At 37.3% G+C, this 25,763-nt stretch overlaps 1 protein-coding gene across 1 annotated transcript in view; it reads left to right on the top strand.

Moving 5' to 3' along the window:
• Positions 1-25,763, top strand: part of DOCK10 (dedicator of cytokinesis 10) — a 154,204-nt gene that overhangs the window by 10,346 nt on the left and 118,095 nt on the right. Inside the window, exons 2-3 of the mRNA XM_014531135.1 lie at positions 5,681-5,800; positions 17,156-17,245. Coding sequence (XP_014386621.1) covers positions 5,681-5,800; positions 17,156-17,245 — 210 coding nt within the window. The remainder of the gene's footprint in view (positions 1-5,680; positions 5,801-17,155; positions 17,246-25,763) is intronic.

Genomic DNA, 25,763 nt, shown 5'->3' with positions numbered 1-25,763 from the left:
AGACAAAGTTCATTTTTTTACCGTGATGAAAGCAATACATGTTCATTTTAGAAAATGTGAAAATTCAAATTAGCAAAATCCTAAATGTCATCATCCCATTGGAATATAATAACTGATAATATTTGGATCTATATCTCTAATCTTTTTTCTTTAAGTTTTTAAAATCTTGCACAGTTATTACAGTGTGCAATATTTATTCACACTTTTACTTAACAATAATACATAAGCAATTTTGCTTGTTATTACAAACTTCAAAAACTCAGTTTTAATGGTCATGTATTATTTCTTAGAAAGGATGTGCCATAATTTCCTAACCATTCCTTATCCTTGATAATTTATTGTTTCCCATTTATCTGACCATGTCCTTCATTCCTTACTACCCCTTATAGATCTAGGTATTCCAGATTTAAACTCTAATGTCACAATATGTGTGAATCTAGAAAAACAGTGTCAAGATGAACTTGACCTTCTTGCCTTCTGAGGTAGTGCCCTCTTGTTATCTTTTCTTTTGTAGCAATGCTTGCCACCTTGATCAAGGACCCCAACCTCCTCATGTTTTCCCACAAGAGCCACTCATACAAAATTTTGTGGGTCAATGAACTGTAATGAAGGATGAAGAGTTACAAGGAGGAAACATTGCATGTACTATTAAATTATTTATTGCTTTATTCCAACCCCTACCCTATTTTCAATGCCCTTCCCAGAGCCCATTGTAGCACTAAGTCTCTCTCCATGACACACAATTCTTTGAAAAATATAAACCACACATTTTTGAGCAGCAGTTATGGTGTCTTCACTTTTTGGATATAGTGCCTACCAGCCTGCCTGCCTTTCTTATCTATCTTGGATTAAGGTGAATATATTTTTCCCATCTTGTTACAAAGATAATTTTGCAAAGACAATTTTGTATAAATTTTGATTATATATGTGATTGTTTTTTTTAAAAAAAATTGAGTCCCAGAAAAGGAATTCTTGCATGAAATGATATAAACTTATTAACTCAACAAATATTTATTGAGTGCCTACTCTTTGCTCTTTGTACACATTAAATTTACAATAGAAGTGCTTTAAACCCATGGCTAGTGCAAATTTAAAACTTGGCACTTATGTGATGAGCACTGTGGATGTGGTACAGTTCTAAGACACACAAATATTACCCCATAACATTCATTCTAGAGTGCATGCTACACTCTCAGTTGCATCTCAATACAGAAAACCTGTAATCACACTCTTCCTTTCATTTTGGACTTTCCTAAAGCAGAGCTCCATAGTCCAGCTTATTTTTTAGTTAGATCATATTTCTATTCTGGAGACAGGTCTAGGTTGATGATTTAATCATGTAATTGTTCAGTGTTACATACTTCAAATGCTTAGTCCTCAGCGTCATTTCACCCATTTGATATTTAATTACAATTATGAAAGCAATTCAGATCATTGTAATGGACACTATGTTCTTGCAATTGGAATCTTTAGCTAAGGCATAGACCAGCGACTACTCCAAACCAATTAAAGGGCTCTTGGCAGTACTGGCTGTTATGAAGATGACAGGTTGACCAACTCTAGGACTTAGACGTTGTGTTGGCAATCCATGAGAAGTGAGGAATAAGTAGAAGGGAAGGGAGCGTTTGTTTTGGTGACGGGATCCCATTCTTCTGCTGTGAAGTTTTATTGGAGGAGAGCTGTGGATTTGGGGAAGTGAAACAAACAAATCCCTTAATACTGTATAGGAAGAATAGTGCCTGTTACCCTGTGGTGCAACACCAGCCCTGCTGCATAATAACAGTACTGGTGGGTGCCTTTTCCCAGGCCTGGAGTGGTTTTAGAATAGCTAATGAAATTCATTACTCGTTTGAGAGAAAGAGAGTGAGAGTAAAAAGCACTATGAAAATCCAATCCAATTCAGGGCAGTCTTGGCACATGCCTCCTCCCAGTTGGTACATTTCCAGAAGAAAGAGGCACATTAAATTCTGGAGGGACAAACCCAACCATTGTAAAGCTATAAATCAATGCTGCTCAGTTCCCAGTTTTACTCAGTGTCTCTGCAAGCAGCTGTAGTGAGAAATTAACTTATCCCACCATCCTTATATAGATCTGTCTCTTTGACTGAAGAATTGAACAAAACAGCTCTCCTGCACCAGAGAGAACTATGGGATCCATAGCCTGGATTCTCACCATCACAGATCATAACGCATTCATGGCAAACACTGCCAGATCCCAGGCTCTAGATGCTATGAAATATATCATTGTTATTTGCGTTTTTAAACCTCATGTCCACCCGACCAGCATGGCCCAGTGGTTGAGTGTTGACGTATGAACCAGGAGGTCACAGTTCGATTCCCGGTCAGGGCACATGCCCAGGTTGTGGACTTGATCCCCAGTGTGGGGTGTGCAGGAGGCAGCTGATCAATGATTCTTTCTCATCATTGATGTTTCTATCTCTCCCTCTCCCTTCCTCTCTGAAATCAATAAAAAATATATTTTAAAAAACATAAACACCCTCATGTCCAAAAAAATTATAATGCATTGAATATCCTGAAAATTACACATTGATTAACAAGTTCCTTGAAAAGATAGCACTCAACTAATATATCTCTGCCCAGAGGTCAAGACTGAATACATTAGATGAAGCAGATCTGCTAGGTTTTGTAACTTCGTGTCAAAATAACCTCAGTGCAGCATTTTAAACAGGAAAGTCTTAGTAAATGTCATTTATTGATTGACTGGTATGTCCTAGCCTGAAATGAATAAATGAAAATCTACCTTCCAATAGATGCTTACATCTGTTGTAAGCTGTGCCTTTTATTGGGCATAACAAGGAGAGTTTAGGATTTAGTTTTTCTATGGTTTTATTGATAACCTGTGACTTGCAAACTCTAATTTTTCTATTCTATGAATTTAGGTGGCGTTCGCTTTAGGTGGAAGAGGTGCCCTAGTAAAATGTCTTCTTTGAAGGTCTGCTAGTCTCCAGCTTATTTATTAATGCTGTAGTTTGTAGCTGATGGGAGATGAAATTTAGAAGACAGTGCAAACAAAATTGTAGGAGGCCTCTTAAAACATCTTGATGCCATTTGCCTTTAAATCTATCAACTGCAACAAACAAGGAGCCACATTCTCACATGGTGGTGTGAAGAAAAGAGAGAAGGAAAGTGCTAGTAGTTATGCCACCAGCTTATGAGACCAAAGGGCTCACACTTAAGCTGAAAACACAAGAAAGGAAAGAGACATAACCAACCAAATCTGTGGCTGAGATAAGAACTGTCTGATGCTTTTACAATACATTCTATTTTATTTGCTATGTTTAATATACCAAAACTATATTAGGGTGGGAAAGAGATTCTAGAGTAAGCCCAGTGTTTCAGACTTGAAGGCCTTGTGGGGCAGTTGGTAAAATCAAAGTATGGTTTTGCAGGTTAAGAGGTAATAGAAAAGGACTATGGAGATCCATAGCTGAACTGGAGTGAAATACCACCCCTGAAAGGCATTCAAAGCCAACTAAAAATAAAATGATGAACAAAAACAGATCCAGAGACAGAGAAGCATCGATCAGACTGTCAAACCTCAGAGGGAAGGTAGGGGAGGGTGGAAGAAAGGGGGAGAGGTCAACCAAAGGACTTGTATAAGCCTAACCAATGGACACAGACACCAGGGGCGTGAGGGCATGAGTGGGAGGGTAGGGGGGCAAAGGGGGAATAAGGACACATATGTAATATCTTAATCAATAAAGACAAAAAAATAATAAAGTGAAATAAATGTTTGTACCAAACCAAACATCTGGGGTGTAATACCTTAATCAATAAAGACAAAAAAAGAAAAAATAAAGTGAAATAAATGTTTGCACCAAACCAAACATCTGGGATCTGCATGTCTCTTGAGCTATCATTTTGTAATCCTTAGAATTGACCTTTGACTGGGAAAATAGAAAATTGTAACTTAAAACAAGTCTAAATAAAATAATTTTTATTAAAAGATACTGATTTTAGGAAGATTTTGTTTTTAATTACTCTATTGGTGCCATAGTGTCTCTCCTTCTTCTACTTCAAAATGTTACAAGTTTCACAGCTCTTTCACTCAGTAGATTATGTTGGGCAACTAAATTTCTTCTTTTCTTCAAATATTGCATGGAGTTCTGAATTTTATTTGCTACATCTAGCAATCTTACTTAAAGGGCCCTTTCCAGAGAAAATATTCACTGTACATTTTCCTCGATTTATTTAAGGATTTGTAAAATGGGTTTATTTTCCTTTTGTTTTATTTTGATGCAGAAAGTACATGGAAATCTTTATTATTGGCCCATTGTGTTACATTTTGTTTTGTGTCACTTTTTATATTTGGAAAATCATCAAAATAAACATTGACTGCTACTTTGAGAAGTGCATTAGAAATTATTAAAACGTCAATAAAGATTTCTGGGGCTTTAGCAGCAGAGATCTTTCAAAAAAGGCCTTAGAAATGGAAGCTAAATTTGTGTGCCTTGCAGACTGGGGAGGAACGAGGGTAGTGGGAAACTGTTGATGTCATTGTCGTGAAAAAAAACCCCACAAATTTTATTTTCATTTACAAGATCACTTTAGCATACAAATTTCATGGTGACCACTCCAGCTTCCAAGCCTTAAAATAATCCAAACAGCCATTTCTTCTCATTTGTGTTAATATAAATGCTTCATCAAAGGGCCAAGGGAACTTAGTTGTGTCCTTGGTTTTATGTTCTGTGATGTGTTATTCTTTCTTTTGGGCTCCATCATTTAAACACACCAACCCTATAATGAAACAATCACACCTTCTCCCACTAGCATTGTCTTTATCTTTCTGGTGCTATGGGCAGCTTATTTGAAGGAAGTGCCATTCTTTTCAGCCTAAGGACTTTTTATTTTTATTTTATTTGTATTAATTTGAGGGGGAGGGGAAGGAGCAGGGGAGAGAGAGAGAGGGGTCTATTTGTTATTTCATTTATTCATGCATTGGTTGATTCTTGTATGTGCTCTGAACCGGGATTAAACCGGCAACCTTGGCCCAGCAGGACATTGCTCTAACCAATGAGCTACACAGCCAGGGCTTCAGCTTCACGTCTTCAATGCAGTGTGATTATACAGCTATTTTCAGACTCTTCTCCATTTTCACCACACTGTGTCCATAATAGTTATGTTGTTCAGTTCTGTCAGAGAATCATCCAGCTTCTCTCTATTGAGGCAAAAAGGCTCAGAGCCAAGCAATTAATTCTGACACAGGATCCATGCTTCAGTGACAACTAAGACAGCCTGTGATACTTTGATTGCTAGCAGGGTGCCAACATTTTGGAATACACTCAAGTAGACCTCACAAGGAAGTATCTAATTCAGCAAAAGTGATGATGATCATCACAATACTATAGCAAGTAACGGAAGACCTTTCTTCCCATTGACAAGGTAAAGTTTACATAGAATTATAGGCTATGGGTGTGCTAGGACTCAGTGAACAGCTTGAATTACTGAATGAGATGTCACATATTTCAGGATCTTCTCCTATTATTTGAGATCTGGAAATAACAGTTATGTGGCTTTGCCCTAAATGCCTGGAGTCTCTGTGAAGCTATTGAAAGGTTGCACAATGTCAAAGCCTTGGTGATACTAAGACATGAAACCCAACCAGGCATTAAGAAGATTATATGTGTCAGTGGTCAATATTATGTTTTCTTTTTCTACAGCAAGAAAAACCCAGGCTCCCCGAGCCTTTGGATTATGAAACTATCATTGAAGAACTTGAAAAGACGTATCAGAATGATCCCCTTCGAGATCTCCTCTTCTTCCCCAGTGACGACTTCTCGGTGAGTGTGCTCCTTTCAAGCCATCTAAGTTCAGGATGGCCCGCAAGATGATTAGGGGGTCAGGGGAGTCCAGCCCTCCCTGTGGTCACCCTACATTACAGTCACTGCAGTGGTAGTCCACATCCAGCAATTTCCAGTGCCCAAGAACCTCGTACATTTGAAGATGGGGGCTAAGTGAAGGTGGCCACTTGGAACGGGAGCAGCACAGGGCACTGCCTGGGTCCAGCTAGTCCTGTATCTCTGCCAACGTATGGGTTTTAAACCACTGTCCTACCTGGCCTACTTCCTCCTTCAGACCATTTCTAACTAAAAGCTTCCAAGCAACTGTAACCAACTGATGACAAAGCTGGGACTCTCTTGGCACAAAAGAGGCAATTCTTAAAAGTCACTCTTAATCTTGGGTGTCCTTTAATAAGGAAATGATAAGGCCTGTGGGCAGAGAAAGATAGGCAGGTGCATCTTCATGGAGGGCTTTGTGATTTTGGATATGCCCTTTTTAGGACAATGTTCACTGGCACAGAGACCGCTCTTGGGATGGTAAACAGAATGAATAAAAATGAAATGTGTTTTGGAGAGAAACACAGTAAAGTTATGGATGCAGCCACGTGTCCTAACCAATCCATTTGTGGTCATTTTAAACATTTAAAAATTGTTAGTAAATATCTAACTATGAAACAGATCTTAATGGGCAGGTGGTAAATTTTCCTTCTTTCTCCTAAAAGAAAGGTACTCTCCAACATCACCAACATGAGCATTTTAAAGCTGATGTAAAGACAGCTCTGAGGTCATCCTGTGAAATAACCATTGGGCCTCAGACCTCACATTTCCTCAAATGGCTTCAGACTTCCCTTCCCTCCCCTACTTTGGGGGCAGGTCTGGCTTCTGGCTTCTAAAGGTTCATTGTTTTCACCCTCCTCCATGGCTCAATAAAAAAAGAAGGTATTATGCAAGTTAACTTTCTGTTCCAAGTACAAAGAAGGATGAAAGAAAGGTGATAGATTTGTAGGTAGGAAAAGGAAGCTCTCCCAATCTTTTTCAGATTTTTAAATGGCTCCCACTTTGACACACTTTAAGAGAAGCTTATCTCATGCAGAGATCTCATTTCCGTGGTTGGACCAGGCCACTGGGTCTTGAACTGCAAACACAGAGTTGACCCACGTTTTATTTTTAATTCCGTATCCTCATTTTCTTTCAGACTGAAGGCAAACTTACCAGCCTTTTTCTGTCAAACAACAACATACACATGAAAAAAACACACCTCAAAACTTGGAAAACTTTTTCTTCTAGCTCTGTTGTTCAGAAATGTGTCAAAAGCTACACCAAGTTCCCCCAACTCAAGAAGAGAGTAGATGGCATGAAACATTTTCATTGAATTTGACTTCATTTTTTGGTATCTTTCACACTCACTTAAGTTAAGGATGATCTGAATATGGTATGACCTTTGCTGTCCTATAGATGTAAACAGAGCACATAATACATACTTTTTTTCTTTTCCCGAAGTGACCATTCCAGTAAACACACTGAATTCTTTTATCCAGTGCAGCCAGCCCCATAGGCATCAAAATGAAGGGCAAACACCTGAGCATTGCCCAAGGGCTTCTCCAACATCTGGCCCTTGTCCATTTCTCAAAACCATACTCTTCCTCCCCTACCCAACCCTCACCCCTATCAAACACCATCATCCTAATTCCCAACTGGGGTAATAGACTAGCACAATTCTGGGTATAACATTCTGTCGCCCCTCAGACTGTGTCCTTTCTTTATTCATTCAACAAATGTATAATCCTGAGTGTTAGGCATGAATCTCAGAATGGGGAATCAGCATTGATTAGACAGAAATTACCTTGTTTTAATGGAGCTTACCTTTTACTGGGAAAAATAAGGCAAAAAAAGTGAACAAATTAAATTAACAAGATAGTTTGGATAAAGAGCAGTTCCATAAAGAAAATGAGATAGGGCCATGCAATAGAAGCTGACTAGAAGAAGAGCTAGATTGGACTGGGGGTCATGGACTGCACCAATAACAAGGTTGAACTGAGGAGGACCAACCATACTAAAACCTAGGAGGGCAGAAAGGGGTGTTTCAGGCTGAAGGAAGCTGCTACAAAGGCCCTGGAGAGCTCTGAGGTTGAAGAGTGGTGTGGGCGGACAGAGAGGGTGGTCAGAGAGGAGGTCAGGCAAGGACAAGGTAAGCCTTTGTGCCATCTTCAAATGCAAGTGGCAAGTCACTGGAGTGTTTCAAGGAGAACAAATGACCTGGTGTATGTTATTGGAGCATATAACAGGGTGAAGAGGAACCTGGGAGAACAGTTGGGAGACTAATTGCCAATTAGCAGGTGTTCAAGAGACATCTGATGCTATGGAGTCCCCCTTATCAGAAAATGTCTTCTCAGACAAACAGCTAAATTTTCATTTACATTAAGCACTTGCCAAATAAAAGGATAGCGTCAAATATTGTTACTGCTTGAAGTTGCCAACTTTTTAACAAAATGCAGATGGATAGTTTTTCCTCGTTCCTGTTCTACAGAGTAAGAGTTGACAAACTGTGGCCCATGGGTGGCTTGCTGTCTATTTTTATATGTCCTGTGAAGTACGAATGAATTTTATGTGTGTATTTTTTAACGCTAGTCTGTTGTATTTTCTTCATAGAACTGGTTAAATAGTTGAAGGGAAAAGAAAGAAGCCTATTTTGTAACTCATAAAAATTATATAAAATTCTGATTTTTGGTATCCACAAATAAGATTTTACTTAAATACAATCATTCCCTTTTATTCACCTGTTGTCAATGGCTGCTTTCATACTACACCTGCAGACTTCAATAGAGATGAAGTCATTACAGCAGAGGAGAGGACCTTAAACAATTTACCTGACCCTTTACAGAATCTGCTATACAGATTCCTGCTAAAATGAATCGTGTTTATGTGTTGGAGTTTTTCCCTCTTCCTCTATGTGGAATAAAGAGCTTTCCTTACAAACTCTCTGCCCTTGTCTGCCCCATCCCCTGCCTATGTCACATGTCAGGGGTGTTGGTCACCAACAGCAAGCCTCCTGTTCACCAGGCTAGAGGATCATTTCCCAGGCTCATCCTTGAGCAATGGTAAGGATTCTGTGGGATGTGTATGGACAGTCTCCACCCACCCAGTAGGACGTAGTAGTAGATGACCACTCCAATCCTAACGTATCACAGAATGGAAGGAAGGGGAACAGCTCCAGCTCCCCACCCTCCTTCCAGTGGTCTTTAGCCCAGCTGTGTCTCACTGATTGGAGAATTCAGCTCACTTCTGTGTTTCCACATTTCCAAGCACCCACACTGAGAGCAGACATGATTCATTACTTGGTTTGTTTCATCAATATTTATTTAGCACCCACAAGGCACTGAATATAGAGCAACACTTTCTAGACGAGTGAGGCTGACAGGAAAAGCAAAAGCCCTGTGGTTAAGACGTGTGTGCCCTAATATGGATGAAATGTAAAGTTGATTAAGAATGCTTATAGTTTAGGAGTATCAAGAATTCCTACATCGTTTCTGTCTATCCAAGCTCTTGGCCCAAGCTATCATCAGCATCATCATTTTTGGCCTGGATCCCCAGAAGTGGCCTTTAAAGGGTCTTGCTGCTCCCTCCCTGCCTTCATTTTGATTCATTTAAAGAAAGCTTTTAGAAATACAAATCAGATAAGCCAGTCCTCTGGGTAAAACTTCCCAGTGGTCTCCCATTGCCTTGAGAGTCCGGTCAAGCTCCTTCTTATTATTGTCCCAGCCAGCTGGTTCCTGATGATCTCTGAGCCCTTATCTCCTCACCCTGTTTCCCTTGCTCACTACATGGATACCTACCTTCCATTCTTTCTGTTGCCTGAGCTTGCCAAGCTCATAGGGCCTTTTCCCTCTTTGCATGCTGGTTCCTGTTTTTCACTCATGGTTCAGTTCAGATGCTCCCTCTCCAAAGACGCATCCCTGACTTTCAGCCTCCATTACCCAACTCCCACACTACATTACCCACCCCATCAGCCTACTTGCTTCTCTTGTAGAATGTGTTGCTACCTAGAAAAATCTATTTGCTTTGCCATTCCTGGTGTTTCTCGCTGTCAGAGTGTAGCCTGTACTAGGACGGGATGTCTTTTATCTTGGTCATTGCAAGGCCCCCAGAAACAAGAGCGGCACTTGCACAACACAAGTGGAAAATGGATATTTATTTCAGAAACATGTAGATTATTATTTTAAATATAACTTTATTCCTTTACGAAGCAAACAGCCATTCTGAAAGGAAATTGGAGAATAAAGAGAATGAAGTAATGAGGAATAAAATGATCATTAATATACTTTCCTCTTTGGCACCACTCAAAAATCACCTCACAACAACAGCACTAAGATCATGACCCCCTGTTGCAGAGGCTCATTCCACCTAGGCCAGTGCCTGGCTAATTTCCTCCCTATAACACTTAATGTACTTACGCACATGCTTTTTGTTACTAGGCAAGGGAGAAATCCATTTATAACTGTATTTCAAGTACTCAACACAATGTCTGACTCATGGGCATTCAATTAAGATAGCTGAACATTGAATTAAAATCATCTTCTTCTAGGCTAAGGGACTGAAGTAGCAGCACCTTCCTTTTTCTTGACACTCCAGGTAGAAATGATTTCTCCTGATGCGTGGGTTCTGGGAGCAGGCATGATGATCTGTATGACTTAGAATGATTTACTAGAAATAAGCAGTTTAAGCGCACTCATTAACAGTACATTCAAAAACATGTACTTCTTCAATAATTATATTTGCTATTCTTGTTTTTCTCATCTATCTTTTTGAAGCTGGTAGCAATAGAAACTTAAGACCAAAAAAAAAAAAAAGAAAAGAAAAAGAAAGAACTTAGTCACCAAATTGCGGCTTAGTGAATTAGGCAAGGAGAGTGAGGAAGGCAAACAAAAGCTAAAGGACAGTTTCGAGGACACACTGAATCATATTGTGGAGTGATTCTGTTTAAGGAGAGGCAGACACAAAACAGCAGAACCCAAAGTGAGAAAGCCAGAAATGAGTCTCTTGCTAAGCAAAGGACACCGAGAGCCTGAGGTGGAATCATTTCTGGGAGTTACAAAGTGTAAATAAATAAGAAAGTTTAGAGGTCTGAAAGCTAGCACACCTCACACTGTGGGAAAACGTTTAGAGGTCTGAAAGCTAGCAGCACCTCACACTGTGGGAAAGCATATTTCAATACTGCCCACACCAGTAAAACTCCTCTATTTCAGCTCAGCCTTATGGCCCACCTCTGTGAGCTAAGTTGTGACTATCACCGATATAAACAAGGTTATGCTTTCAACCTGGGGAAATACCATTGCCAAAGTCAAAGGTCTATGCTGCACACCTGAAATAGCCTGTTTAGATAGTTACACCATCTTCTCAAAACCCTCCTTCCTATCAAATCCCTAATTCATTACAGAATTAGTCTCTCAGGGCTCTTCAGTACATCCTGGCATTTTCATTGGCTCACTATTAAGACTGAGTGAATTGTGATTTCTTAGCATACCAATGGCTTGTTCGTTTCATAGTATGTTTTTGGCTATAAAAAGCAACTGGTAATGGGGATTTCCAGACTCAACCACATGGGTCATTTGGTGAGAGGAAGCAGAAAGGTCTTATTTTATTTTATTTTTTGAAAGGCAGAAAGGTCATGAGATTGTTGGGTTTGTTTTTCTTGCTTCTCTTACTGAGACACAACCTAACATGTTATAGGAATCTCAACCTCTTTTTAAAAAAATATATTTTGTATTGATTTCAGAGAGGCAGGGAGAGGGAGAGATAGACACATCAGTGATGAGAGGGAATCATTTATCAGCTGCCTCCTGAATGCCCCACACTGAGGATCGAGCCCACAACCCAGACATGAACCCTGACTGGGAATGGAACCATGACCTCCTGGTTCATAGGTCGATGCTCAGCCACTAAGCCACACTGGCTGGGCTCAACCTCTTTTTAAACCTTGGCTTCTGAGCCTAAGTGGCTCCCAGTGTTCATGCAAGAATGCTGTAATTGTGATTTAAAAGCTAAGTAATAGTCTTTGTTAAACTAGGTTATTTCTAAGTTATAATAGCTCTCTCATTTATAAGCTAATGAAGCTGAGATTTGAAAAGCCTCTTGTTCAAGGATGGAGAGTAACTGTAAAGATGGGAATCAAACATAAGCACCTTGACTTTTATTATTAGAGTTTCTGTCCAAATAGTATTCTGTGGCCAAAAATAAGGTGCACAACTTGAGGGAAATATTAACTCCCCGAATCCCACAGTGAGTGGTGCCATTGGGTAATTGGCACTGTATGAAACAGTCTAGACTGTGTATTTCAATTCAGTGAGAACATGTAGAGACTGCCCTGGGCTCCATCGTACTAGAAATATATGTCCAAATAAAGATTGGACACTTATAGTCATAGCAGCATTATTCAAATAGCCCCAAAGTGAAAACAACCCAAATGTCCATCAAATGGTGAATGGATAAACAGTTCCGCCTGAAAGGAAATTAAGTACTGACATGTGCTAGAGCCTGGATGAAACTTGAAATGTTATGTAAGTGAAAGAAGCCAGTCACAAAAAGGCACATACTGAATGATTCCATTTGCATGAAGTATCCAGAATAGGCAAATTCATGAGACAGAAAGTTGACTAGTAATCATCAAGGGTTGGGAAGAAGGAAGAATGGGAAGTAACTGCTAATGGTATGGGTTTTGAGGGGGGAGTGATGAAACTGTTCTAAAATTAAATATTGATGATGGTTCACAGCACTGTGGATATACTTAAACCAGAGATAGGGCACTGAACAATCATAAAAATATATGTCTACACTCAAATACTTCATTCTTTAAAATAATTAAACAAAATGTACTGAAGAACATGGCAAAATATTTAATTTATTTTTATAATTTGTCCTCAAAGAAGAGTTAATGTGATTTATACTCAAAACAACACACCTGTACAATGACTGACATAACTAATCACAGGCAGAGCTTTTGGCCCTAAAGATTCTACAGTTAAGCTGCAGGTGGTAACCATATAGTTCAGAGAAGAGATGTATGTTGCATGAATTAGAGAAGATTTTCAAAAGGAGTTGGCACCTATCCTAAACCTGAGATTAGAAAAGAACAAGGAAAGAAAGGGATTCTCTGAGAGACAGAAGAGCATGGGCAAGGATGGTGCAGGACTGAGCCCTGGATGGAAGAAGGGATGTGAGCAGCCATGCAGGAAGATGCCGTGGCAGGGTGGCTATCTGTGTCAGGGCTGCTTGTGTCTGAGGCTGCTCGTCACAGGGTCATGACAGGGCCATGTCTGCCCGCCTCACAGCCAGCACATTTCTTCACTGTGCAACCTTGGAGAGATCAGCCCACTGCCACAAGTCCTTGCCAAGGGGAGGTCCTAGTGCATAAGTATCTGTATACCGGAGCACTGGGTTCTATTCATGCTCACATTTTTCCATAGGTAGAATATCCTATCCTCACCTCCTTAGAGGAGGTGACACATTTTGAAGAAATGAATCGCAAAACAGAAGTGAAATGACTTGCTCAGGGGTTTGCCAATCTAAGACTAAAACTTGAATCAGGTCTCCAAACCTCCCTCCTTATACACTTACATCCTGTGACAGAGATGTCCCCATGCTCGCCTTGGCTGGAGGAGGGCGACTGTCCAGTGATGGCCAACTGCTCACTATCTGTGCATCCCCCATGCAGTGTACCTTCAGCAAAACAAAGACACCTTCCCTATAAAGCACAATGAAGGCATTAAAGTGATTTTCTCATTTATTTAAAAATAAAAACAAAATGAAATCACAACAATACTCTTCTGAATGTGATAAAAATGTTTTTCAAGCAACTAATGTAATATAAGCTCCTGCTTAAAATTGAGGCACTGTCCATGTCTCAGTCTGAGAAATCTGGTGGAGGTCACATTCAGACACTTGCTGGGTTGGGATTGATCGCAACTGTTAGTTAACAGTCTCTGTTGTGAGGCCCATTGACTTCTCAAGCTGGGACTGATTGATTACTGCTGACACCAGCATCTCTGTCTTCTTTTTTGAACAGCTGGGATCTGCAATGCTATTACAGGAAGCTGTGCTCAGCCCAAGATAGGATAAGTGGCCTCTTTTTTAGACTTTGACAGTGGCCTTTGGTCAATTGAGAAATGGCCCTGATGTACTTGGAATGAAGTCTTCTGTGGTCATGTTAGCCAGCAGAATGGTGGCTGTGGCAAAGCCACCAAGACAACCCACTGCAGAGTAGAGGAACCAGAAAGTGACAGGGCGTAGTCTACGCTGTCTGAATAGTATAGGCCTGAAATGACAAGCAAGCCTGCATGCATTGTTTCATAAATAAAAATGGTAATTTTTATTTCCAAATGCCTAATCTCTGCACAATAGTCCGCTTGTAAAACTACCTCCAGAAGAGGAGCTCGGCTGAGTTCCAGCCCAGTCTCAGATCCATTTCATGCCATTGAGCTGTACTAATTGTCGACCAGACGGTTTATAAAAGAGAACAGGAAGTCTGCTGTGGCCAAGGCAATTTGTCGTGGTCTGAAAGCATCCAATTCTCAGAAAAGAAATTCTCTGTAACCTTAACAAATATGACTCTGTATACTTTTCTTTTTTATTTGATCAATTTATTTTTGCTTCAAAGGAGACACATTATAGAAGTCAAATGTGAGCAGAAGTACCACAATTCTTACAGTTGAAACTGGTGGCTTCCTGCTTTTTCAGGCAGGTTCTCCAGTATTACCACAAAATATAACAGACCAATAACTTGTTATAGGCATTTATTTTAACGTGTATTCCTTTTCTTGTATCTTCTGTATTCTGTGCAAAGTATTAGATGTGCTATAATTCCATGCATGTTGTAAAATAATGTTTTAGATTTATATATAAATTTAAACTGAGATGACTCAACCCCACTTGTCATTTCATAACCAGAGGTCATCAGGAATCACTCATAATCATTGCACACATGACTGTACACATGATCTGTTTTTATGACCCCAGCCTGAATGAATTCCCAATCTCATACATTGCATATGAGCATTAGCTTAGGTATGGGGGCTCCATCATTACTACATGACATCATGAATCAAGTAGCCATGTAATTATTATTACTGAAAACCTGAGCTCACATTTCAGAAGCTTACCATTAAGAAAAATATCCTTTTTAAATTAGCTCAGTATTCACTCTATTGTACAGAGCAGTGATCTTAGTGGGATGGTAGGTTTATAGTATAACTGAACAGGAAGGTTACATTTAGGCCATGTTACTCTACTTTCCATCACACTTAGAGTATTTAGAACAGCTATTATTTTTTTTCAAAAGGCACGAAATCAATAGGAGACTATAGTGCATAATGAAAAAGAGGAATCTTTTACTTTTTATATAAAGCTTTTATGATAAAATAGAGGCTGAAATCTAGAAAAAAAATTATTTAGAGAAAAAAATCCTGATCTTGTCAACAGATTACAATATGTAATGTCCCCTTGAAACCAGACAAGTAACACTGAGTATCTGTGAATTATCTGTCCAAATAGGAAATAAGTTATCCCCAAATAATTGAAATCCAGCAAAGCTCAATTTAGGCGTGCATTTAAGTCTTCTACTCCAAACTTTAATAGAGTTTATTTGCTGTTTATCCAACAGAGTGAATAACATAAAAGAAACAAGATGAAAGAGGAAACTCAAAAGGAATGAAAAAATGCAAAATCTAAATAATAATAATAAATCTTAAGTTGGTCCTATCGTACTTCCCATGGGAAGGGATGTCTCCCTGTTTGTGAACCTGCACTTTGCTTGAATTGATGATCACTTCCTAACTGTTCAAATACCTGCAATCAAATCCTAGGGCAAACGCACTGACCAAGGGAGCTCAGTCCATAGCTGTATTTTAGGATGAGCACTGATTTTTTACTATATGAGGTATCTTGAGCATAGTGTTCTCATTAATTTTTAGTCTGTAATCTTATTAGACTCACATGACATTCTTCCTCTTTCACAGTGTTCAAGCCCATGTTCCCCTTACAGATAAACTCACACACCACATACACTCACCACATGCTCACACAGAACACACATATGCATACTCACACATGCTCAACACCTTCAACAAATCAGTAGGTACGCCCCAACCAAGCACTGAGGTTATAGCAGTAAACTAAACAGACCTCATGGAGCTCACATCAGGAGTGAAGAAAGAGAGGATTTGAAGAAAATAGGAGTCTAGGTTTGGAAGAAAAGTAATGATGCTGCCCTTGGTGGCAGAGCTTACAGCTGCCATGAACCCAGAATACTGAATTCCCTGGACCCCTCTCTTTCCCATCTTCCCCCCAATAGGGAGGGGTTTGAGACTTTCATCTGTTCCAATAATTCATTCAAAATACCCCTTATCTAGAACAGTTCAAATGAACTTTATTATGTCTGATTAATCATTTGTGGGTTGGTAATTTACAAAATAAAAGACCCCAACGGTTGGTACCAGCTATGTGACCAGACTCATCATTCCAGCATCCCTGTAATCAAAAGGAGCACAGACTGAAGAGAGCTGGAAGCTGGTGATGGAAAGTAACTGTTTTACGACCTCCCCTAATCCCCAGCTGGATAGAACTGAAGATGTATAAAGAGGAAACAAACTGTGAATTCTGTGTTAGACGTTTTGTTTTAAGAGATACTCTATACTTTCAGTTCATGTATATTCATTTAACAGAAGGTTGTTTAGCATTGAAGTTGCAAATACTTTGTTCATTTTAACAACAACAATAACAAAAAAGACACCAGAAACATGACTTGTTTTCTTCAAGGCACAGATATACTAAACACCCTTTCTTGCCTCCCATCCCTAATTGTAGTTACACACACACACACACACACATACACACACACACACACACACACACACACACACAAAGAGTTCTGAAAAGGGCTAAATTTATCCTGTTGATATTCAAGAGATTGTTTACAGTAGGATTCATTAACAATGATTTTGTATATCTTCTCCTTTATTTTATATTTATTTTATCATTAGCAACAATAACAAAAGATACCAATAGAAATGAACCAGTCACAATAGACAGATGTCCAAATTTTCATTTTCTGCAGGGAAGGAAAGAGCTTAAAATCATAAGCTTCACTGATAAACAGTAATTGTAATAATGCTGGTAAGTGGTAATAAAGGAGGGTTTGGATTTTCTCTCCTAGAGAATAAACTTCGAAGAACCAAGGAAGTGTCTCTGAAATCTCTTGTCCTTAAAAGCTAAGATGGAAAAGACCTCCCTGCTGTGTTTTGGTGTAGAGGTGTGCACAATGTTTTTAAGTTGGAGGGCTTAATTTCTTTTCATTGTTTCTCTCAGACGGCCACAGTTTCGTGGGATATCCGAACGTTGTACTCAACAGTACCTGAAGACGCAGAGCACAAAGCAGAAAGTTTACTGGTGAAAGAGGTAAATGTGATGCTTCCAATCCTTCCTTTTATAAAACTCTCTTTCCCTCAGGTAGTTATTAATACAACTTTATTATCATTGTCTTCCTCACCTTTTCAATAGAGATTAGTTGATGTCTTTCGATCATCATTGCCTGAAGATGTGTTCCATTTTCCTGTTAATCGTTTTTCATTATCTGCTGACTATTCAACTTTTGGAATTTTTTTGTTTTGCTTTTACTTAACTTAAAAATTCCACATTAACTTGTATGCATGCATATGAGCATAACCAATGGACATAAGACCCTGGGGGGTAGGGGAGGCCAGGGGATTGTCAAGGGCGGGGGGAAAAAAAGGACACATATGTAATGCCCTTTGTAATACTTTAAGCAATAAAACAATTTAAAAAAAAGAAATGTTTTAGTATTCTTAATAGGCAGGTTTAATTTTATTTTACTTATTTGGACTGAGTTATAGGCAAGGCCATACTATGTGAGAATTTTTTATACCAGAGTTTCCATTTTAAGAGATATAGTTCTTTCAAGTACTAACTATGAAAATATTAATGTGAACAGCTGTAAGGGACTGATAGAAGCATGTTGCTATGTCATCTACTTGCATTTGAAGGATGTAGGGAAGGCCTACAGCACTGCTGCTTCTCCTAACCAGAGAGCGGGTTGCTTTAGGGCAGGGATTGGGCTAGCACAGAACAGCTACTAGCAGGTGGTTACTGAATAAATAAATGGAGCCAATCCTTCCTTTATGGAAAAAGCAATGATAAAACTTAGCCGAGCACAGGTAAAGTAAAAGTATTGAAGTCTAAATGCAGTCTTTAATCCTGAGAAAGTAGTGTATCCCAATTAGGATTTAGTTAAAGCCACACACAACAGCAAAACCCTTTCACAGCTCCTAAACATATTTGTATGAATATAAGTTAGCCTTATTTGTGTAGCTATTAATACCAAGCTGAGTAATCATATTTTATATTATACTATTGTTTTTTACATATACATGTGTGTATATGTATATGCATATATATTATATATCTTTATATTGTACTATTTAATTCAGGTCACCTTTTGCCATAAATTTACCTGTTTATTTTTCTCCAATTCCATGATTTTATATTTATTTCCTAAAGTTCACATTAAATTGCAGAGTCTGTCTTAAGGATGTAGAAAAAAAGAAAAAAAGTGCAAAGTTAGATAACATCAGGTAATCTGAGTGTACTATTTTCATATTTCCTAATAAAAATAATAAGTGTGATGTCAGTATTATAATATTTTATTTACAATCTCCTTAGAGGAAGTTTTGATATCTACTAGGGCATCACTGTTTAAAAAAAGAGGTGGCAAATTATTTTCTAATCAAGGAATTAGAATTATTGAGACTAGGTCTACAAAATCATGCAGTACGTGTATGTTAACTTAGGTAGGGTTTGAAATGTTTAGAACATTGAATTCCTAACGGAATATTTAACCAGGTTTTCTTGCATGGTCTTCACAAAATATTGCACATTCTTCATAATGATCTGTAACACTGTTGTTAAGTTCATTTCAGTGTATTTTATAGTTTTGCTAAAAATAAGTGGAATGTTAAAAGTCCATTTCCTTTTCTTAGTGTCCATTGCTGCTATCTTTTAAAAGCTATTAATTTTCAAATATGCATAACTAGCTTACTAACCTCTCCTATCCTAATAGTTCTTATTTGAGTTTTAGATGTGTAGTTATATCATCTACAAATAAAATTTCTTCTTTTCTAATAAGTATATCATTTATTTAATTTTTGTGTTATTTTATTACCTAATGTCTTTAAAACAATGTTGAATAATAATGCTAATATTGGGCATCCTGTCTTATTGGTGTTTTATTATATTTTTTTCTGGCATAAAAGAAGTGTCTAAGAAGGTCTTGGTCTCTACAGTCCTTATAAACACTTGCTACTTAGGTTTTGAAATGCATATTCAGTCTATTGATATAACAGCTCTTCTACATGAATTTATAAAGCACTGTAATAGAATTAGTAGGTCGCTATCCTGTGGATCCACACTTGCATTTCTGGTATAAAATTTTTGTTCCAGTTGCATTATTACCTTCATACTCGACTACATTAGAATTGTTAATATTTTATTTAAAATTTTTGCACTAATATTCATGAGTGGAGTCTGGCTGTTGTTTTCTCCCCCCCACCCTTTGGTATTAGAGAAATGCTAGCTTTAGACAATAAATTGAGGTAGTTTTCAATTTTTAAATATTCTGGAATAAACAAATATCCAGTGAAATGAAACAGAGTACTAGAAACATCTAAGTGCATATGGTTTCTTAATAAATGGGAAATATGGCACTTGAAATTCTTTAGGAAGGAGTGAGCAATTCAACAAATACAAATTGGCTCACCATTTTAGATGAATATAAAGTTAGGGTTCTCTATCTCACATTACATATAAAAAATAACTCCACATAAATATTAAAAATGTGAGTGAATAATTCCAGACATGTATGAAAAAAAACAAAAATTGTTAAAATGTAGGATATTTTAAGTGGAAACTTATGAAAAGTGGACAAATTTAAGCAAATAAAAATTTTAATATTTATATGATAAATGGTACCATAAAGCCAGAAGACAATACTTAACCACAGAAATTATTTGCAACTCATTATATCTTTTGTTACATACACACAGGCACACATGCTCCTTAATAGACTGACTTGATGAGGATATTTTCACTGTTCACAAGGTAGTATGTCCTTCATTTGACAAACGTGTAAGCTTTCTCCCTCGGTTTCTCCATCTTTAAATAGAGATATTAATAATCCCAATGCTGTATTTCTAAAACTAAACATAGCAATAACATGAAAACATTTGGAAAATAACAATTGGGGAGCAATGTCTTTATCTGATCCTCCTAAGTGACTTAAAATCAACATCTATAACCACAAAAAATATCAGACACTTCCCTGATAAAACAAGCATCACTTCCTGCCACTGGGGCCTGGGGAGCAATTAAAGGATCTATAAATAGGATGAAGACTTCCTAAGCCAAAAACTTATAGAGCAAAGTTTTCTTTTGAATATGTACAAAAGGATAATAGAAAGCCAGAAACACAGAACGCTAATTAAAACTAAGCTCTTGGTTTGGACTTTCGAAACAAAGAAGATGGAAGAGCAGAGACTTGAGAATGATACAGTGGCCTAACAGGAGCAACGGTCTAGGGACCACTTCAGCAGAATGGCTGAGAGAAATACTGACAAAGTAGTAAGGTAGCAAGTTACTCTGCCAACAAAGCCCTTGGCAGTTTCTGGAAATCTGTCAGCTGCAGGAGTAGAGCAATGATGAAATGAGAACTAAGTCGTGAATCCAAGAGCCCAAGTCTCAATTGGATCCAAGACTCCAAGTCAAGACATAAAATATTCCAGGATTTAAGATTTATGAAAACATTAAAGAATAGAAGCAAATACCTGTCTGTCTGTCTATCTATCTATCTATCTATCTATCTATCTATCTATCTATATGCACACACACACACAATTATACAATGCCCTCATCATCTGCATACCAAAGTTAAAAATAGTTCAGTAGGCTATTAAGTTATGTATAAAATATTGCTTAATTTATTAAGAAACAAAATTTTGTGAACATGAAAAACAATACAATCAAATGAATATAATATTGAAAATGAAATTTCTTCCTCTTCCACCATTTGGACCCAGACAAATGGTATACAACTAATCCAAGAGAAAATTATGTATATGCAAGGTAGAATTTGTATCATATTGAGAAGTAAAAGAGATATTAAAAAACTTGAGTCCTAGACATAGCAAAGAAAATTATGCGGACAGAGGGATTGGCCATGATTTTAAATGTATTTCATGCTGCCCATTTTTGTTGAAAGAAATACATCAAACTAGAATGAGATTTATCTTGGTTCAAGAAAACACAAGGAATCAAGGAATAAAATTCTTACTTTTACAATTAAAATAACTTTGTCTTTTATGTTTAATTTTGGACAGCATATTATGTACAGTGTTAAAGAAACCATTCTTTTGACCAAAATGCCTTTGTACTTTATACAAAAATTTTAAATCTAATATGTAAAATTATGTACACTCAAACTTACCCTGAAGTAAGAATAAATCTTTGAGTAAGTGATTCTGGGTTTTTTTTTTGCATGTATAAATAAATTAAGTAAAAATGAAGGCTGTTTCCTGATTCTGAATCATTGGGTAGCAAATGAATAATTCTAATGTATTCATTAACTTCAGACCAGAGCATGATAAGCATGGTTTTGCTCACTGTAGAACTAATGTCTTTGATATGACACCAGGGCTAAATGTACAAATTAATTCCGTGGAAGGTACAGGGAAAATGCAACTATAAAAATCTCCCCAAATCAAAAAGTCACAGTTCTTTCTTAATAAAATTAGTGATAATAAAATGATTTTGACTTTTCGTTTTAAAGAATGGGGTTCTTTCTTAATTCCCTGATAAAGGTTTTACTAGAGGCTAAGGGACTTTTCATTTTGTGTGTATTTTTAAAAAGTAAATTTATAAGTAAAGCCACTTACATATTGTGACTTCAAGAATCTAATGGAGCCCGGATGGAGTGGCTTAGTAATTGAGCATCAACTATGAACCAGAAGGCCATTGTTCAATTCCTGGTCAGGGCACATGCCTGGGTTGCAGGCTTGATCCCCAGTAGAGGGCATGCAGGAGGCAGCAGATCAATAATTCTCATCATTGATGTTTCTCTTTCTCTTCCTCACCCCCTTCCTCTCTGAAATCAATAAAAATTTTATTGGAAAAATATCATCAAAATCTGTTATTATTCTATATTTAACTTAGTCATATATATATATATATATATGTATACTAGTACACATATATATATATGATTTTATTTCTGCCATGGCCAGAACAAAATGGATCAACAGATTTTCTTTATACTAAATGTATAACATTAAAGATAATAAGCATATGAATGTTCATAAGGTAAATTAAAATGCATTATATTTTCAGTGGCATTAGGATAAAATATATATAAAAAACACTGATGAAAACAAAATGGTTTTGTGGTTCACTTTAACAACTGTGAAGAAATTTATTTTCTAGTCACCAAAGTCGCTGGAATAATAAAGTCTAGTTTCTAAATATGCAAAACCGTTCCAATTGTAAATTGGCTTCCCCTTCTCCACAATAAAAAGTATCCTATAATGTTTGGTGGTAAATAGATAAAAAGAAAGAAGTGCAATTGGAGACCCTGGAGTGCTAGAATAATAAAGAAACCACTTTAAGTTTTCACCTAATATTTCAATTACATTGAATTACAACCCAGATTTTATGCCTTTCATGAGAAGAATGACTAGATCATAATATTACCAAGGTTTTAGTACCATCCATTATTTATATCCTGACAGATTACTTGTGAGATGTAGCTAGGAAATTAGTGTGTCTGGTCCCAGGTCAGGCACAGGTATGATTTATAAAAGTCTAATTTCAACCACCTCAATTCAACACATTCTGAAAAAAACCCAAATATTTTTATCCACTTTCAATTTAGAATCAACAACAACAACAAAATAAAACAAATTAGGCTATTCTATAATTCAAAGTGAGAAAATAGTTTAAAAATTATTTTTTTCTTATGGTTGTAATTTGATATGACATTCTGTTTTGTGTTCCACATGCATTATTTATATACATGCTAACACTTCCTAATATCAAGTAATATTTTTTACAATCAAACCCGAATCCATTATAAAAGATGTACCATGATTTCTGAAACTGAGTCATATCTATATTTACATAATTTATTTTGTCCAAACCCATTATTTTTAATTCTCTCCCGAGTGTAGTATAAGTATTTTTAAAATATCATTAACTTATTTTTATACTGCAGAAATTATTGAATTTTAAAGGGATTCATAATATGATCCAATTAAAGAAAAAATATTTTCAGTGCCTTTTTTCCCTCTAAAATATCAATGTATTGAGTGCCCACAAGCCATGTTCTACTTGTTGGCTTGGTTAACAGCATCACCTTTGAATTTGAAGTGTTTCAATATGGATAATAAATTATCCAGCAAGCCTTTCAATACATAATTTGCCTAAATTCACCCAATTTCATGATGCTACACTTTCAAAATTTATACAATAGCCATATTTACTCCTAAACTTTATATAAAGAATGACATGAATATGAAAGTTACCACAATCTGTTTACAAATACAGAATTAATCCCAGTGGTGACTAAGGGCCAAAATGAACACCTTTTGTGGTTGCATAAATCTTTTGGTCAAGAAAGTAGCCATGTAATTAAATAAACCTGTATGGCTAGAAAGAAAAACAAGTTTGCATCTAAAAAGCCATTTATTACCTGCTTATTACTCTGTGGCCAGAATCTAATAGCCATTTTCAGAGATGGACAAATTATATTGTCAAACCAAAATTGCTCTTTGGGTTGGTAACATGATTTGAATTGATTCTAATGATTCTCTAAAGAGGAGAGGGAGAAATGAAATATTTTCTTTACGGTAATCTGCTGCTCTTTACAATTGCCCAATCTTTTCTAAAATATTTAGATTTTGAGAACTTTCAAGGTGTCATGTTTAGTAATTTCTAAGGGAAAAAAGATATACAAGATTCATTCAATCAACAAATATACATTGAATATCCACTATAAGTAAAACCCCATACTGGAGTTGATATGTTCCCTGCCCATTTCAAAGGCTGTGTCCACTTGAGTGAAAGCTGATATCTTTTACTCGACTTCACTGTATAAAGCTAGGACGCTAATGCTTTCAGAGACAAACAGCATGACAAGGACTGAGCCACACTGTCAATCCAGTGGATTGATGGATTTAGGCTCCCCCCACTTTACAGATTCCATCCAATTCAGTGGATTCATGTGGGACCTTGGAACCTGCATTTTAATTAGCAACCTCAAAAAATTCAGGAACACGATAGAGTTTAGGAAACACTATCCTAATGACATAAAAGCCTTTATGTATGTTGACTTGGCTCAGCTTTTTTTAGCATAAATGCCACAGGCAGAGATGCTAATATAAAGGCTAAACAAGCAAACATAATTAATGAATAGCCCAGCTGGTGTGGCTCAGCCATTGAGCATCAACCCAGTAACCAAGAGGTTGCCAGGTCGATTCCCAATCAAGGCACATGCAGGGCTTGGGGGCTGTTTTTCTATCTATTCCTGTCCCTTCCTCTCTGTCTAAAAATCAATGAAAATATATTTTAAATAAATAAATAATAAGTAAATGAATAAATTACTAAAACGTGAATTGGGTCATTACTGTTTGGAAAAATTAACTAGCTCAGCATACTTCACCTTTGAAGTAGACTGTAGCAGCCTCCATTTTAAAGGGGAAAAGGAGTTGATATTTCGAAACTGGTGTTGTGGGATAGATCATTAGCAGGGAGAAAATGGAGCAATTGCCTTATGGTAACAAGCACAGTTGTAGCCTGTGACTTTGAATTTGAAACAGGTCACTTCAGCTTACATTTTGGACAGAGAGGAGTTGTAGTCATAATTATCATAGTTCTTAATGATCTTCTTAGAGTGACTGTGTGGGCTGGAACAAAGAATAGAGAGTAATTTTCCATGCATAACATTTCCAAGATGCCATAGCTATGTATGGGAAACTTTTATGCATTTGTAAAATGCATTGGCTTTCACAGAATCAGAGAAATCACAGATTTAGAAGGATTCTTAAGGGTTATCTACTATAACCTTAATTCTCATCTACCCACCACCAGATACATTAAATCTGGCCCATAAATTCATAAATTATTTGATTCCAACAAGATTCTTTGATAATCAGAGCTAATACATCTTCCCAGAACTGTGCTTTTATAAATCAGGAAAAACAAGTTATCATCAACTGTTGTGAATATGAATTATAGATTGAGTCAAACTGAAAAACTGATTTTTAAAGCAAGTATTGATTAAGTATTTACCCTATGCTAAGAACTTTATAGGAATTGTGTTATTTGATCCTATTAAAGTTGGTATTATTTAGACAGATAAGGAAATTTAGAGTTGTTAAGTTACTTAATTGAGCTAACACCAATATTAAAAACCAGCTCTGTCTGATTCCAAGACAGAAACAGAAATGCCATAAAAACATCTGGAATTATGGTCCAGTGTCTGCAATCATCATGCAATTCATAAATTAGCTGAATGAACTTGGAGAGTCGGACAAATCCAGTTTCAAATCACATGTAGGATCTTGAGCAAAGATCTGAGGCTCTCTTTGCCTCTGTGTTCAAGGTCAGAGAAACCCATAGCAACTGAAGACTCCTAATCCCTCTCCCCTCTTCCTGCATATTCTGTGCATCTTGAGCCAGGTGCCTGCATCCTGGGTTCCCCATCAACCTTTCTACACCATCCACTGGGCCATCCCCTCTCACTTTCTGTTTCTGCAAAAGCAGTGCCAGCGCTCTCTGTTCTGCAGCCCTTGGCACCTTGAGTTGATTGTTGTCAGGCCCTGCCCTCATCCTCCTACTCCTATCTTTGTCCCAGTCT

This window comes from Myotis brandtii, unplaced genomic scaffold (assembly GCF_000412655.1).
Source record: "Myotis brandtii unplaced genomic scaffold, ASM41265v1 scaffold79, whole genome shotgun sequence".
NCBI classification, from domain to species: Eukaryota; Metazoa; Chordata; class Mammalia; order Chiroptera; family Vespertilionidae; genus Myotis; species Myotis brandtii.
The sequence above is the reverse complement of the archived record's forward strand: the minus strand, read 5'-3'. Positions and strand labels throughout refer to the sequence as shown.